We start from the raw sequence: 17428 nt of genomic DNA on the forward strand, positions 1-17428 counted from the left end.
AAACAACTGTCACACAAAACCTTGAAAAAGCTAATAATCTAGTAAACTCAGATGTCTGTTGTGCATGCTGTTGAACTTTCTAAATCAAGAAAATCCTAATACATTCTTCAAGGAAATTCTGATATGTAAGTCTTAAACATAAAAACACAATAAAAACAAACTAGTGTGTTTGGACAGATGTTCTTTTTTTGGTTTGTTTGATTGGGTTGTTTTTTTTTTTTGGCATAGACGTTGAAGTTTCAGATTTATTGCAAGCCTTTCCTGTATAACTACAAATAGTTGGTTAGCATGTGTCAACAGAGACAGAAAAGTTAGGGAAAACCAAACAGGTCTGGATAGGAGTTAGACTGAGAGAGGGAGAAGGCATAAAAGCATGTATGTTATTTTCTAATCTTGGATTCCATTACAATTTAAAAATTTTAGAGACACCATGTGGGAGAGGCAATTTTTTTAATTGAACCAACTTCTATTGTAAAGATAGACAAACTTCCAACTTACACAGAGATCTCCTTCAGATCTGAGAAACATACTCAGAATGTCACAGCTAAATAAATGGAAGGTGGAACATTATTATAAAGAATGAATGCATATTCAAGGTACCATTCAAGATGAAGTAGCCTATTAATATGCCTCCAGTCATAGGGGAGAAAGGAAAGGGGAGGCAGGGAAACAAACGCTAGTAGATTTCTACCATCATGACTGCACTATTCATTAAACTCTTTCTGGAAAGCTCCCACACTAGCGTCAAATTCCTGGGAATCCCAATCAGCTTCAGCAATGGAACCCTACAGACAACTATATCCAAGAAACCCACATATAATCATGCCTATCTTCAGTGATCCAGTAACTACCCCAAATATAACAAGAAATGAGTAATCCAGAGCCAAGTGTTCAGATATCATAGAATTTGCTCCAAGGAGAAATTCCGGGATAGACACATACAGAGCCACCTTTACCAAACAAGGACAGCCCGCTAGAGAAGTGGATCATGTCATAGAACACAATAGGTAAAATAACTAAGACAAAAGAAAAAAGAAAGAAAAACGAAGTCTTAAGTGTAACCCTTTTCCATCAATCAGTATCATTCTTTTGTCATAGGAGGGATTTCATGTAGAACTGTTGGTTCTAACAGCAAGGTGGAAGATACTATTAACTGAATAACAGAAGATAAAATATTTTATGCACTGTAATTGATGGGTGGTAATGGTCACAGGGAAATCTCAAACGTATAATCTAAAATTATAGCACAAAATTACAGTAGTAGGTAGAGTTTACAGCTTTTAGTAGAAGAGAGACTACATTGAAGACCAAATCAAATCCAAGTAATTAAACTTGTACTGTATATGTGATAGTGATAATGTGTATGCTTATTTCTCTAGTTGTATTAAGCATACGTTCATGAACTTTAACAGAAAAGCACCTCTGTCATGCATTAATTCCTTAAATAGTTGTAACATTGCATTAAAATATGTTTATTTTCTAAAAAAATTCTCTGACTAGTTTGCATATACCAATTAAATCACAATTTGTTTTACACTATTTAGAGGACTTTTCTTGTCTAAAGTAGCACTTTATTAATTATATTCCATTTTTTTCTACCTCTCATTTCAGAACGGTTTGATCACCATTGTCCCTGGGTAGGCAACTGTGTGGGGAAAAGAAACTACAGATTTTTTTATATGTTTATTTTATCTCTGTCCTTTCTGACAGTCTTTATATTTGCATTCGTTATCACCCACATCATCCTTCGTAAGTATGCTGGCGAAATCAGATTATGTATGTAGCCATTTGCTTGAGTTTTTATTTTTAATTTAATCTTTTGATCATCTAGGGTTTGGGGTTTGTTTTTCTATCATTTCTCTGAAATTTCAGAGCCTCCAGTGATATGCCATGATATGGCAATCTGAATTCCTATGCTAGGCTTCCTGTAGCAGAGCTTATAAAGCAACTTTTAATTTTCTTTCAGCTTTGTCATCTAGTGGGCAGTTCCCTTGAGGACTAGGCCATATGCTTTGTGCCCACAATATTATACTGCAGATAATTCCATTTGGACAAAGAGGATTTTTTAAGCGTGCTCTTCCACAGTAAGGACCTGCCATCCATTCAAAAAGTGTAATTAGGGAATATGTTTTAACTGTTTTACAACCTCTGTTGATTTCCTCTCTAGTTTTACATCTCCCTCTATTCTGCATTTTTTTTCCAGATAGTTTGCCTAGACATAGACATGCATAGAGATTCTTGAATGGATAGACATTCTTAAAACATCCCTGCACATTATAGGGTGTATGTGATAAGATAGTGTGAGTGTTATAATCATGAGTTTGATACTGGTTTTTATATATATGCTGGATTGTGTTTAGAGGTATTTTGGGTGGGGAGGGAGTTTCTATTGCTGATAAATCCTAATAATCCCAATATATATCTCAGCTTCCTATAATTGAAAAAGTGTTTCAAACTCCAGTACATTTTCAAAAACTACTGGTATCATCTGTGGGAGAGAAGGATAGCCTCCCTTGAACTGCCTTTTTTTCTTTTTAAGGCCACTTTCAAAATTGGGCCTTTTTGGTAAGGTTGCTTTATGCTGCGTATTAGTTCAAACATTATACATAGTTCATTCCAGCTTTTGGTGTAACACATTTTACAGCTAGCCTCTTAATGGCATTGCTCACAGACATGGTTCTACAGAAAAACCTGCCTACATATAATTTTTTTAATTATTTGAATCCTACAAAAATGAAGCTGCTTTCCTTTCAAAAACAAAACCTGCCTCAGCATGTGCACTTTAGAGGAAGAATCAAAGACTTTTCACAAGATACCTAAAAATGTACAGTATTTAAGATCCTTTCAAATGTATAGCATAGACTAAAACCAAGATCAGTTTGAAATATGGAGCACTTACTTTTATAGTGTGTCCTTTCTGCTAGGCGCATCAGTTCTATATTAATAATACTTGGAATATTATAATTAGAAAAGCATTCATAGTCCTAAATAAGGAAACATTAATTATTGGAATTATTTTTATTGTTTATTATTTAAACCTGTGAGGCTTTTATTTTGCATGTTTAGGGAAAGCATGTTATGAGGAGGAATGTTTTTATCCATGCCCTTATTCTGGTTTGCCTTTTTAAATGTATTTTAAAACCTGACTTATCTGAGAGTATAAACCCTTTGCAGTTATGAGTTGATTTCCCTTTCCTTCCTAAAGACTGGGGTGTTTTTTGTAAAGAACATGAAATCCCTGAGATAACTCATGTATTTGATTTCAACACAGCAGGTGAATTTACCAGTTTACTATTACTTTACAGTGGTCACCATTGGGAAAAAAAAATATTTACCACAGTCATGGTAAATAGATTAAGATTGGGGCAGATATTTTCACACTATATGCTTGAACAGCACATAACACGTTCTGGATGTTGCAGATATTGTTCAGTAAACATTAGATGCTGACATTTATTAAGAACCATCTGTGCAGGATTCTTGCTCTGGAGTTTCATCACCCTAGTATGAGACACCAAAAGTTTTTTTGGTCCCCAAAGGCAGTGGTAGCAGGTAAGCATTTGAGCAACCTCCGCACTGAAGATTGATTGCTACACCACTGCTTTAACCTTAGCTTTTGGATGTATCTAGTCCTTTCCTGACAGCAGTCTTTGAAGGAGCTTTCTGCCGAAATTGTATCTAACTGCAGCTGCAACTCTTCAGCTCCCTTAGTGCCTGTCCTGCTTCAGGTATTTTTTCTGTATTTCTTACCTCCGAGAGCCATTTTTTTTTCATCATCATCTTTGTCTTCTTTTAATCCTGCAGTTGTTTAGCTGCTGCTTGCCAATGAATGTTGATAGAGGAGAAGTCTCCAGGAATCTCAGTTCCCTAATCCTTGTCTTTGTATTTGGCACTGAGTGCTTCACTTAAGCATCTCTGAATTTTGGTGTTTCTAAGCTTCTGTTCATTTCCTTGCAATTTTAGATTTTCTACAGTGTTTTGGAATTCATGCAACTTCAAAGATACTTTCCTCTGTTTTTTTCAGGCTGTTTCTCCACTGCCTTATCCCTGTGGTAGGATCCAGGACAATGCCAGTTTGGCAGAAAGGATATGCAAGGAATAGTGGGTGACACTTTTGCCATGCTACAGTTGTTGACTTTCCTGGCCACAACTGTAGCCGTAAAACCCATGATCTGTCTACACAAAAGACTATTTCTAGTATACCCTGAGAGCCTAGTGAAAGAATGTTACATCTGGCCCAGAGGACTACAAACCTCTAGGCCTCCCTGATACTCCAGAAACAGTCTTCAACTAGAAAATGGAATCTGAATAAAAAATCATCCTAGTCAGATAGTGGTGACCTCAGATGTTTTCATCTAATGACAAGGCCACTATCTAGGAACTTGAACTCTCCAAGAGCAACAACTGCACATGGAAGGTTCTGAACTCAATGAAGAGCTTAAGAGACTTGATATCCCTTGGTAAAACAAAAAAAAAGCAACAGTCATATAGCACTTTAAAGACTAACAAGATGATTTATTAGCTGTAAGCTTTTGTGGGGTAGACCCACTTCTTCAGATCAGGTCTGCCCCATGAAAGCTCATCACCTAATAAGCCATCTTGTTAGTCTCTAAAGTGCTACGCGACTGTTGGTTTTGTTTTATCAAGATAAGATAAACACGGCTATTTCTTTGATATCTCTTGTGATTATACTGATTCAAATGGAAAATCAGGCTACCATGTTTTACATAAACAAGTCAGCAGAAGTTTGTGTCTCTTGTGTCAGAAAGACATTCCAATGAGAGAGAGAGCGCTCTGATACCCAAAAATATTCCATAGTAGATATGTGAGAGCCTCATGAGTGGTCTCTTGGATCAGGAAGTAGTGAATCAAATCTTTTATCACAATGGGATAGTCAACATGATTCCCTTCACCATTCACCCCAATGAGAAATCACTCATCTTTTACTGAAGGCACTGAGAAGGATGGCCAAACTTCTCTCAGCAAGTTCAGAGTCCTAGCCACGACAGATCACTCAGAACCATAATACTTCTCTGTATCCCAGTCTGAAAGCTCTGTGTGTGATGAGCACAAAGCACAGTAGAATTAGTGTTTTGATCCAATGGTTTGTTTTCTTACCATCTTGGAAGCTAAGAGAATGACTTAATATTGAAGGTTTATAAAGATTTTCAAAAACTGTTTATCTTCTTCTCCTGTGTTAATCTAATTTAAAGAATAACCCCATTTGGTTCATTTAGCAGCAACCCGTCAGGAGCTAGTCAAAGATGTGTCTATCCATTTGTTGTGTGGTTCTCAGTGGACTGATGCTTTTGAAACTGGTATTTAAAAAGCTGCTGATGTCATGGAATATTAATGTGCTCCAGGAATGCTCTTTTTGAGCCACTCCATATCTGTTAGTTCAAGGTTTCTAATATGGAAGGTGGTTTTCCTAGTGTTACTGACTTTATCTTATAGTGAGCTATCTTCAGGCTCTTTAGATTGATCAGTCTTTGCCAATTTTAAAAGAATAAGGAGCTCTGGACTCATCTGAGATGCTTTTGCAAGTTAGTTATGGAGTTCTACCTTCGTGAGCTAATTTATCTTGACAATATTTTCCTCAGCCTTCACTGCCTACCTCATGAAAAATTTCATTATAGGCTTATGCGAAATAGTCAGGTGGTCCTTATTCCATATATATATATATATACAAAGCATTGGAGAAATCTTGCCTCAGTCCCTCAATGCTTCAGAACCTCCCTTGAAGTCCAAATTTCTAGCACCTAAAGTGTTGTGACTTTGTGGGCATATCCCTTGAGTTGGCCAAAGGTGTGAAGTTAGTTTTCTCTTTTTTAAAATAATAATTATTATTATTGTTAATAATCCTTTAGGCTGTCATAGGTGCACTTTTTTGAAGGAGAGCTGTCTTACCTTTATACTTTAAAAAGAATATACATTAGCAACTTTGGCTTGGTTCTTTCTGCCTGCTGTAGTTGTTTGATGATGCCTTTTTAAATAAACATCTGTGCGCTGTTTTCTCTCCTGGAGTGAGAATTCTATATAATGAGTATCTTTGGAGAACAGAAAATTACTTCCTTAGTAATTCTTCTCCTCCAAAGACATCCTCTTGCAGGATTCTTGCTCAACCACCTACCTTCTTTCAGTTTCAGACAGGAAACCCTTTACAATATGGACTTTATCTTTATAGTCATTCATTTTTAGGCACTCATTTTTCAGGTATTTTGTTTTTGAGATTGACTTTTTTGGTTTGAGAAACCTTCAGTTTCTGGGAGGAAGTCACTACAGGGATGTGACCACCAACAAGGAGTGTTACACACCTACCTGCTACTGGTATCCTTAAGGGCCCAAAGCCTTGGAGAAGTTGGGCAATTATACCAGTCTTGTGCCAGGAATCTAACACCAAAGTGTGAGAATCCTGCAAAAATAATCAAGAATGAAAAATATAAGGCAAGTAATTTTTTCTTCTTTTAATAGTGACCACTGTAAACCACTGGTGTGGCCAATGGAAATGGTGTCTCTTAAAAAAATGATCAAGATTATTTTTTTCCCCATCAGATCTTTGGGTAAAGAGGGAGGGTTTTCTTAAAAGGGAAATTTTAAAAAAAGTATTAAATGAATGATGGCTAAATGATACAGAAGAATGCAAACTTATTTATAATTTGTGTCATATTAAGGGCCACTCTCTTCAGTTTTCTTTATTGCCTTGGTATCATTTCAATGCATAGGACCTGGAAAGAAGACAGATGTGCCCGGTGTGGGAATCCCTAATGATCATGGAGCTGGCATAGCTATCGCTTTCAGCACCTTTCAGGAATTTAATTTTTGGTGTAGGGAGTGAGTGTAGAACATGCTGTTCTCAGACTCTTCCCAATTAGTAGATGTTTCCCTGGTGGCCATAGCCAATCAGCATACATTGGAGCTCTTCTCAAGTTGCCCTAATGTAGATAAAGGGCAGGAGGTGGCATTGAACTAGCCCAAGGACCAGAAAGCTGTACTTGCCTCCTTTGCACGTTCTTGCCTGGTTGCACACAGTGTAAACTAGGGGCAACTGAAATTTGGGTCATAGCAAGGTGTATATTGTATAGGATTTTCAAGTCCAAAAGTAACTTTTAAAAAGTCTCAAGAAAATATAACTTAAAATCTTTTCTTTTCCATATTAGGATGGAAAAAGAACAAAAGGATAATTAGAAATTTATTCATAAGAAATTATGCAGATATCAATCTGGTATTATTGAGAAATAACCTGCAGATGTTAGATATATTTATAATTCTGCCACTTTTTTGTTGAATAACTTCAGCAAAATCTCAAAATCACCTTAGTAATTTGTATGCTATAGTACTTTCAAAATATAATCATGCAATTGGTCTTCAGGCTCCACAGTTTTTGAGCTATGGGTGTGATCTATGATGAAAGCAGCCTATACTGAAAATTCTTACTCATTTTTAAAATTTGGTTTTTGTTTCCACAGGATCACAGCAAGCAGGATTCTTAAATGCCCTCAAAGACAGTCCAGCAAGATATCCTTTCATTAAAATACACTGTAGATTTTGTTACATTCATATTAAGGAAGGTGTATCTGGGTTTTTGGGTGTGTGTGGTTTTTTTTCTTTTTACAGTTCTTGGATTATGGAATTGGGATATTCTTAGGAGAGGTTTCACCACTTGGTCTTGCATTTCTGCATCATTTCTCATTTAGGCTTTGTCTATACTACGAGTTTTTACAGCAGAAAATATGCTAATGAGGGACTCATGAACATAAGTCGCAACATCATGAGCATATTTTCTGTCGTTTCTTTTTACCCAAGCGTTTTTACACAAAAAGAAGCAGTGTGGATGTTTCCTTTTTGCACAAAAACTCTGTTTTGCGCAAGATCCTTATGCCTGTCTGGGAGAGGCATAAGGATCTTGCACAAAATGGGGTTTTTGTGCAAAATGGAAGCAGCTCCACTGCTTCTTTATGTGCAAAAACCCCTCGCACAAAAAGAAATGACAGAAAATATGCTAATGATATCGTGACTTATGCTAAGGAGTCCCTCAGCATATTTTCTGCCACAAAAGTTCTCAGTGTAGACATAGCCTCAGTGTTGAATCTAGGAAAGAAAATAGCTCATTTTTTACCATTTTTCATCTTTTGGGTGGTATATTATTTTCTAAGTAAACGTATGTAATGTCCATTTAACATTTATTGAAATCACACACACGTTCAAGAGATGCATTTGGTAAATAACACATACGCTCTCATGAGAGGAAAATATTTGATATTTGTTGACTTTTGGTGGGATAGAAAAAGCCAATTAACTATAAAATACATAACTGAAATATTAACAGGCACCAAACAGAACAATATTTCTTATGTTGATTTTGTCTGTCCTTTAAGACAGATTTTACTGTCTTATATAACATTCAGGTAACTAATTGTTTGTTAGATTTCCTTTCCCCACCCACCCACTATCTTTATATATGTAGCTCAAGACATTTCTACCCTGACCTGTAGTTTGGACTAAGAGGGTACAAATAGCAAAGTGCACTGAAGAGCTGTGCTGTAATTCACTTTTGTGGGCAGTGTGTGTGAATGTAATGGTCCTGAGTTTGCACTAAAATCTTTGAAGAGGATTGCATTAGGTATGTTAAACAATTAACTTGTAAGCATGAGGCTTAGTGATATGTTAACTGGTTAACTGACATTGCCAGTGAACTCCAGCAGCGGACAGCCAAATTGGGCCAGAGCAACCCCAGCTGCAGAGGACTGGCAGCAGATCCTCACAGCCATGTTGGGGAGAGGCAGCAGTCCCTAAGTTAAAACAATTAACAGTTTTAACATCCCAGGACTACATTAGTGTGAGCTCAGGACTTTGAAATTTGCATATGCAGCATCTTACAGGAAAGTTGCAGTGCAACACTTCCATATGTACCGTTGTTTTCACCCCTTTTATCTGAAGTGCCAGGCTGGTGTAGACATTCCATCATCATCGCTGTGCTATTTTAGTATTTACCATCAGATTCTTGCCATTTTCACAACCTCTCAACTACAAGTGAAATAGGACTTCTGCTCCCAGTTAAGAACAGATAAGACAGAAATGATTAGGAAGCTGCCATAACTTCCTACTTACATTTCTGTATGAAGCCTTTCCAATTCCCCATTTGCATGTGTAGATGACTGATATATAGATACATAAAACAATTTGCATCACTCACAAAGCCAGTGCAAAAATCATTCTTTCATTGGTTCTGTAGAAGAAAAGCCTTTTTTCTATTTTGCCATAGATAACTTACTTTTGTGCACAAGCCTAGATTTTTGCCCAGAAGTACACAAAAATGACAGTTTTGCCTATTAAAAACAAAAAACCAACCACACCACACACACCGGTTGGGATGGATTTGTGGAAAAGCTTCAGTTTATTAATTGACAGAATTTTATAATTTTTGCTGAAGAATAAGTAAAAGGCTAAAGTGACAAGATTTGATCCCTGAGCATTGTCACCTGAATATATCTAAAATATCAAGTTAGCTAAATTCTGCAGATATAACTTCTATCATGTTCATTGATTTGTGTATTCATGAGGTAGAATCTTTGAGCCATAGCCAATTTTTAAGCTAAGCCACGTTTTTAGGAAGCACAAACAAGCAATCTATCCTAAATAGCACAACAGTAATTTCCACCTAAAAAAATTAGTCACTTCTAATAATAGATAGGTCTTTCAGTTCTCTCAAAATGGGAAAAGCTTTCAATTGTTCTTACATCAAAAGGTAATTGATTCCATACTTGTGGATCTTGTACAGGAACAATAGGCTTTTTATTCATAATTTGCATTCGAAGTCATGCCAGTTTGAGAGGCTCAATAGAGTGTTTTATAGAAGCAGCTCTTTTAGAATGTGACATGTTGGACAGTTTAATAGATTGGTTGCAATTCCTAAACCCCAAAAAATAAATTGCATCAGCAGTACTGGGAATTTTTTCTTGGGGCAAGATGGTTTGTGAATAGAGGAAACCGTGCTATTCAACTCATATCTTGCTAATAATACTATGTGAGAAACCGAGTTTTACAGGTATCTAGTGGTAGTAGACAACATTATTATCAATATCATTCAGTAACAGAGCCTAACTGCACAGAACCATAATGTTATAAATCCATTACCTTTTAGTAACTAATGAGCTTCCTTTTTATTTGCTCATCTTGATGAATGGGGAGTTCCTGACAAATTAAACTGAAGACAAATCTTTTACACCATATCTCTGTTTTCCTCACAATTCCTGCATTTTCATTTAAACACCACTTATTTAAGTGAATTATCTTCATTCCTTTTACTGTCTAAAGAGGCAAATTCCAAATCACTTGAATAAAAAAAAAAACTTAAGTTCACGCTCAGTGAGTCCTCCAGCACAAGGCTCAGCAGTTCACTCTGGCACTTGGAAAGTGAGAAGCTAACATATGCCCAGAATGGTAGGTCTCTCTCCCTCAGTCAGAAGCCCTGGCAGGTACAGATAGTGAAGCCTGTCAGGATGACCTAATGCTTCCTTGCCTTACTCAGGTCCTATGAGCATAAATTCATCCATGAACTTAAGGTCCTCAGAAACTACATAGCAAAAACCTTATTCAAGAATACCTACAATATGAGATGTTGCAAAACAGTTTGCTTAATTAACCATGACCAACAGTTAATAAGGAAATGTTCTGTAATTGGTCCCATCCCAGTAGGTTGCTCTGGGAGATACTGTGCTCCAAAACTTTCCATACACTTGATGGTATACCAGGTATAGAATAGACTCAGAAGGGAGTACTTATGAGCACTTAGTCACTGACCCTTTGAGATCTAGAATCTGCTAACTTCCTGAAAAACCCTAACCCTAACCCTCCAATGCATTGTTAAAAGGGATTATTCAGTAGGGCTGACAAAGAAAAGACTGAAAATATTTTAGGTACAATGGCTTTGTCTTCAGTTGAAATTAAAGACAAATACATTTTTTCCTAACTCTGTCCCAAGGAAACAGTCTGCTATAAGGATAGGAGCATAACTGATTTCCTCAGACATGATTGTGACAGAGTAAGGTCACAGATGATCTCTTGGGGGTGATTCCTGGAGTGTTGACAAGGCCACTGCCACTCTCCTTTTTGCTTTCTGGGGCTTCTCGCCACCCTGTCCTGCTGGGCAAGCACCCTGGTCTCTCACAGCCAAGCCACAGAACTGAGAATCCCTTCTTTCCCACCCCCCATTTCTCGCCAAGAAGCAATGCAGATACTGAATCTCTTCAGGTCGAAGAAAAATGCAGTTTTGCACCCAGCTTCCTGGAATACCACTCCCTGAATGGGATCAAAGCCTCCAATAAATTATTTGGGTAAGTCTCCTTTAACAATGAAAGGGGGAATGTACACACTGATTGCTCCCCCAGGAATTATTTACACTCGGCTTAATAGAAAATAAAAGTGATTTTATTAAGTACAAGCGGTAGGATTAAGGTGGTAATAGGTGAGAACAGACAGAGCAAAGTAGATTACAAACTCAAAATGACAGAAAACAGTTTGGTACTAATACAGGCAGTCCCCGGGTTACGTACAAGATAGGGACTGTAGGTTTGTTCTTAAGTTGAATCTGTATGTAAGTCGGAACTAGCGTCAGCCGCTGCTGAAATGATCAGTTTCAACCGCAGCTGAATCTGGACGCCAGTTCTGACTTGCATACAGATTCAACTTAAGAAACCCAGGCGTCCCCAAGTCAGCTGCTGCTGAAACTGATCAGCGGCTGATTCCAGGAAGCCTGGGGCAGAGCAACTCTGCCTCGGGCTTCCTGTAGTCAGCCGCTGGTCAGTTTCAGCAGCGGCTGACTTGGGGACGCCTGGGGCAGAGCAGCTGGGGTGCTGCTGGGTTGCTCCAGTAGCGTGGCTGACCAGCAGCGGCTGAATCAGGATGCCTGGGGCAGATCAGCTGGGGTGCTGCCGGGTTGGTCCAGAGCGGCGCTGCGGGACCAACCCGGCAGCCCCCAGCTGCTCTACCCCAGGGGTAGGCAAGAAAAGCCTGGTCTGCTGGCGGGGGCACTAGCTGCACCTCCCACCCCAGCAGACGAGGGAGACGGGGGTGGCAGGACCGTCCAAGTCCTCCACGGCTTTGCTCCGTCTCCCTAGTCTGCTGACCTGGGAGACGCGGAGCAAAGCCGCAGAGCACGCGGGCAGCGGGACAGTCAAGTCACGCCACAGCTGTCCCACTGCTGGTGTGCTCCGAGGCTTTGCTCCCCATCTCCCTGGTCTGCTGGTCGGGGGACGGGGAGCAAAGCCGCGGAGCACGCCCACAGGGGGATAGCTCAAGCGCGCCCGGGTTGTCCCGTTGTGGGCGTGCTCCAAGGCTTAGCTTCCCGTCTCCCTGCAGACCAGGGAGACGGGGAGCAGCTTTTCTTGCCCCGGAGGATGGGGTGGCGGACCGCGGCGCATCTGGGCCTTCCGCCGCTCCCGTCCTTCAGGGCGAGAAAAGCCCCATTTGTAACTGCGGATCCGACATAAGTCAGATCCGCGTAACTCGGGGACTGCCTGTACACTAAAACTTCAGGACAAACTTACTACAAACTCACTCTAAAAATGTTTATTTCCTGGCCAAACCTTCCAAACCAGGGAAGTCTCCTTCTCTCTGGGGTCTCTGGTTCTTTCTCTAGGGTGTTCCACACCAGCCAGCCAAAAGACCCACATTCCTCTTTCCTATTGTTTTTAAAGATTCTCTTTTTGCATGGGAAGTCAACTTCCATGGTTGGGGTGGACATGTGACTTCCCCAGACTAACTAGTGCTAAGACTTGAAGGACAGAAGAGATTAACAGTTGGTCATCAAGACTTGGAGGGTAACACCAATGACGGTGTTCATTTACACGTAAAAACCATAAAGCACTGCATACTCCATATGTCTAATTTTACACACGAGAATGATACACATACAAAAATAAGACAGATCCAGCAGATTACGAAATGAAGATAGGTTACAGGAAGCAATTTGTCCCAAGAACTTTTGAGTTATGTGCACTTGTGTCCATAAGTCCATTTCAAAAAGCATGGGGAGGGGTACATCATAGTGATACCTGGGGTGTCTTCTAGTCCAACCCTGCCTCGGAGGAGAGTTTAAATATTGGTCTGTAGATCCTGTTAACCAGTGTTCAGTTGTGCTGTTGGCAGTTTCATTTAAGAGAGTCTACCATGCTATCCTGTAGCAGTCAATTTCAGCCTTCTGCCTCCTGTTCTCTGATTCTTCTGCCAGTATCATGCTGCTGCCAAACTCCTGCCAGCCTCTACACATTAGCTTCCTTGTCCTAGTTCACAGGCTGCCTGCTGCTGCCCTTACTGCTTCGTCCCTAGTGCAAGCTCCTCTGCTGCTCATCTGTGACCTTTCAAGTCCCTCCTGAGGGAAAGGAAGAAAAGTAGCTAACCCGCTGCTCAGGAATACATTATGGTCCATCCTATTTCTGCAAGAGATAGTTCTAAAGAGCTGCATATTATAAATATTTTAAACCCTAAGCAATACTAATGAATTGTTGGCTCATTTCCATTTCTGCTTGGCTCTGGAAATTTCTGCCATTTAAACGTAGTTGTGTTTGAGTGAAGATACTCCCGGTGGCTAGCAGGCATTTTAATGACTTTGCAACTTCAGCAATATTTTAAAGAGTTATTTATGCAGTTATATAGTGTATAGTTCTTGAGTTTGTTGGATCATGGAAGTGTTATAGTACTGTACTCTGCAGCTGTGTCTACATTGGCACCCTTTTCCGGATAAGGGATGCTAATGAGACAAGTCAGAATTGCAAATGCCGCGGGGGATTTAAATATCCCCCACGGCATTTGCATGAACATGGCTGCTGCTTTTTTCCGGCTCGGGGCTTTGCCGGAGAAAAGCGCCAGTCTAGACGGGATCTTTCGGAAAATAAAGCCTTTTCCAGAAGATCCCTTATTCCTCTTAAAATCAGGAATAAGGGATCTTCCGGAAAAGGCTTTATTTTCCGAAAGATCCCGTCTAGACTGGCGCTTTTCTCCGGCAAAGCCCCGAGTCGGAAAAAAGCGGCAGCCATGTTCATGCAAATGCCGTGGGGGATATTTAAATCCCCCGCGGCATTTGCAATTCCGACTTGTCTCATTAGCATCCCTTTTCCGGAAAAGGGTGCCAATGTAGACACAGCCTGCATGTTTGTTGTAATTTTTAAATGGTAAGAGACCAGGGCATTCCTGGATTTGCTTTTTCTGGCTTCTTTATTTTCGTAGTACAAAGAAGCCATGCATATTTCTTTCTCTAATGTATGCAGGTATTCATGAGGATATGAATAGTGCATTTTGTGACCTACAGTGACCCTGTTGGTGAATATTCTGAGAAACAGTCATTTTGGAAAATGACTTGTATAGATGAATTGTCATCATGTTCTTTTCCAATTGCCATGTTATATTTTGGTAGGAGACCAAGCTTTTCCTCCTCTGTAATGTATATATAGACAATCAAACATAAATATATTAATATAGAATAAGACAAGAGTTCCAAGTTCTTAGCTGTTGTACATAAACTGGAATAAATAGCAGCTGTATTTGGTTCTTTTGGTTGTAGTAGGTTGTCATCTTACTGAAATAAACAAGGTTTAGTAGCAAAATATGATGCCTTTTCATTGAGATTTCAGTCCTAGAAAAGGCTAGTTACTGATTTTGGGGGTCGTAGTTCAATTAATAAGGCCTCTGGGGAAGGAAGAATGGGAAGGTAAATTGGAAAGAAAAAGAGAAAACATTAATAAGATAAAAGCTTAAAAATAATGTTGAGGCACAGTTGACTAGTGAAATATCTTTCTTATTTCCTATTGAAACTCCAGTCATCTGAAGAAGTGGGCTGTGCCCACGAATGCTCGTGATACCATCTACATGTTTTGTTAGTCTATAAAGTGCTACCAGACCATTTGTTATCTTTCTTATGTTCATTCTGTAGTAATGAATAGAAAGTTTGTGGTGCTTTTGAGCTGCATTGTTTCCAATAGGAAAATTCACAAAAGTAAAAGTGTAAATTTCTCTGTCACTTTACTTGCCTGTGGCAAGTGTGTGCTTGTTTATAATAGAGAAGTGAATTCAATGATGGTAATGGAGAGCAAGTAGAATTTGTACTATACCTGGATAAATACACTGTCATTATGATTTTGTAGGATGCATATAATCAGCATCTCTGCTTCAGTTACAGAGGACAGACAGCATGGTTTACACTCAGACCTCAGTGGTTCAATTTAATAATCAGCATTACCCAGAAAAGCCCCGGTAGTGTGACTTCATTGTTTTATGTAATATAATGTTATATATTCATATAGAAACAGTATGGTGGGGAAGTTTGTATATATTATTCTCACAGGAATAGAACTGACCGATATTTTTTATTTTATCAACCACAGGTGATAATAACATAGTAAAAGCATCCTGGTTGGTTAATAGTTAAATCATGCCATGTTTTAATATCATGTGCTGCAAAGAGTCTCAGGAAACACATTAAAGAGCCACTTGTGGCTTTCCAAGTCTCAGTCTGAGTATCACTGGAACTCCTAAACATTGTTATTTATTTGAATTATTGTAGCTCCTTGAAATCCTAATAATAGTAGGGATGTTAAAGACTAGTCTACAGGATAGTCAACTAGTCGCTCCCCCCTCCCTCTCTTGCTGCCTCTATCAGAGGCAGCAAGAGGGAGGAAAGGGGGGATACTTCAAAGAGGCAGCGCCGCACAACTGATCCCGACCCTGGGCTCCATGTGGCGCTGCCACTTTGAAACATCACAGCAGCATTTCAAAAGGGCAGCACCACATAGCTGATCCCGACCCCAGGCTCTGTGCGGCGCTGCCCCCTTGAAACACTGCTGCAGCGTTTCAAAGCAGCAATGCCGTGTGGAGCTTAGGGTCAGCTGGGGAATCCCCAGCTGATCCCAGGCTCCAAGCCACTTTGAAATGCGAGTTGGAGCCCGGGGTCAGCTGGAGAGTCCCTAGCTGATCCTGGTTCCCACTGGCATTTCAAAGCAGCAGCTCCGCACTGAGCCGAGGGTCAGCTCCCCACCTGACTTCCAGGCTCTGTGTGGTATTTCAAAATGGCAGCGCCGCTTGGGGCCTGGGATCAGCTGGGGACTGCTCAGTTGACCACAGGCTCTGTGCTGCATGCCAGCTTTGAAATGTACAAGAGTCCCCAGCGGTGGTGGTTGTGCATTTCAAAAAGGGAGTGCAGCATGGAGCCTGGACTCTGAGTCCCCTGTTGGCCCTCGGCTCCACACAGCATTCCAACTTTGAAATGCACAAGAGCGCCTGCTGGGGTTCTTGTACATTTCAAAGGTGGAACATAGAAGTGCCTATCAGTCGAGTAGTCAGTGGAAATTCCATCTAGTACTCGACTAGTAAATTAATCACTAGTTAACATCCCTAAATCATAGATGACCATTTTTTGTGTCAGGATCTTAATAAGTGCAATTGTGTACTCCTGTTTACTTACATAATTTCCTACTATGAGTGTTGTGAGGATGACTCAGCAAATGTTTGTGCAGAATTCAAAGTGCAGTACTTTAAAGACACAGATCACTGTGTGAGGACTATTATTAATTATTGTTAGATTTCAAACAGATGTTTGTACTTCCTTGACTATTAATCACTGTGCTGGAAGCTGTTGTGTGTTTTTTTTCCGTTTGGTCTATTGTTGGTCTCTCAGGTTTTCATACGTATTTGATCAGCTCCAATCAAACAACAAATGAAGATGTAAGTTCTTCACTGCATGATGTACAGTAGTTGCATACCTGTTTTCATTTTGTAAATATTAAAGAATTGTTGTCTAATTTTTCAGTTTTTCTTGTAGATCCCACTGAGTAGCCCCTGAAAAAAACCCTCTGTGCATATTTGTATGGGTTTTTATTGGTGAGAAAGGAGGTGACCTGGTAACACTTGATGCAGTGACTACTGTTTTTTTGTTATTCATTAGGTGTTTAGTGCACCTGCCCTTAGTTCTAAAAACTTGAGAATGTTTTCACATAGTATGAAGCTTAGCTACTTAATAACCATCCACTTCAAACTTGCAGGGGAATTGTAAGTTATAAAAATAATTGTAATCCTTGTTGACATTTGTTGGGAAAATATTGATTGGGTTATTAAACCCAAAGTTCAATACAGCCCATTGGACGAGTTTCTTGGAACACAAAACAGACACGAGAAACAAAACAAAAACAACACAATGCAAGTGAAAGCCAAGCCTTCAAAGTTTCTGTATTTTATACCCTTCTGTTCCATGAAAAAGTATCCAGCTGACTTTAGCATCCTTTTTCCAATGTTTTCCACTGGAACACTACATAATCTATCATTCAAAACCAACTCAGATTTGAACAAAATTTCAAAAAATATCAATCAGCATCAGTCTAGTTTTGAAAACAAGTTCCTTCATGTGTCTTCTCTGTCTTTGGCTTTCTGCTCTTTAAACTAA

General features: G+C 39.5%; 1 protein-coding gene across 4 annotated transcripts in view; it reads left to right on the plus strand.

Moving 5' to 3' along the window:
- The window catches only part of ZDHHC14 (zDHHC palmitoyltransferase 14), a 148161-nt gene that overhangs the window by 115432 nt on the left and 15301 nt on the right, over positions 1 to 17428 (plus strand). For all 4 annotated transcript variants that reach the window (XM_006114986.5, XM_006114988.5, XM_006114987.5 and 1 more), the window contains exons 4-6: positions 1612 to 1749; positions 7467 to 7515; positions 16611 to 16713. In XM_006114986.5, the coding sequence (XP_006115048.1) occupies positions 1612 to 1749; positions 7467 to 7515; positions 16611 to 16713 (290 nt within the window). The remainder of the gene's footprint in view (positions 1 to 1611; positions 1750 to 7466; positions 7516 to 16610; positions 16714 to 17428) is intronic.

The sequence above is a fragment of the Pelodiscus sinensis genome, chromosome 3, assembly GCF_052426305.1.
Source record: "Pelodiscus sinensis isolate ZL-2025 chromosome 3, ASM5242630v1, whole genome shotgun sequence".
Lineage (NCBI taxonomy): Eukaryota > Metazoa > Chordata > Testudines > Trionychidae > Pelodiscus > Pelodiscus sinensis.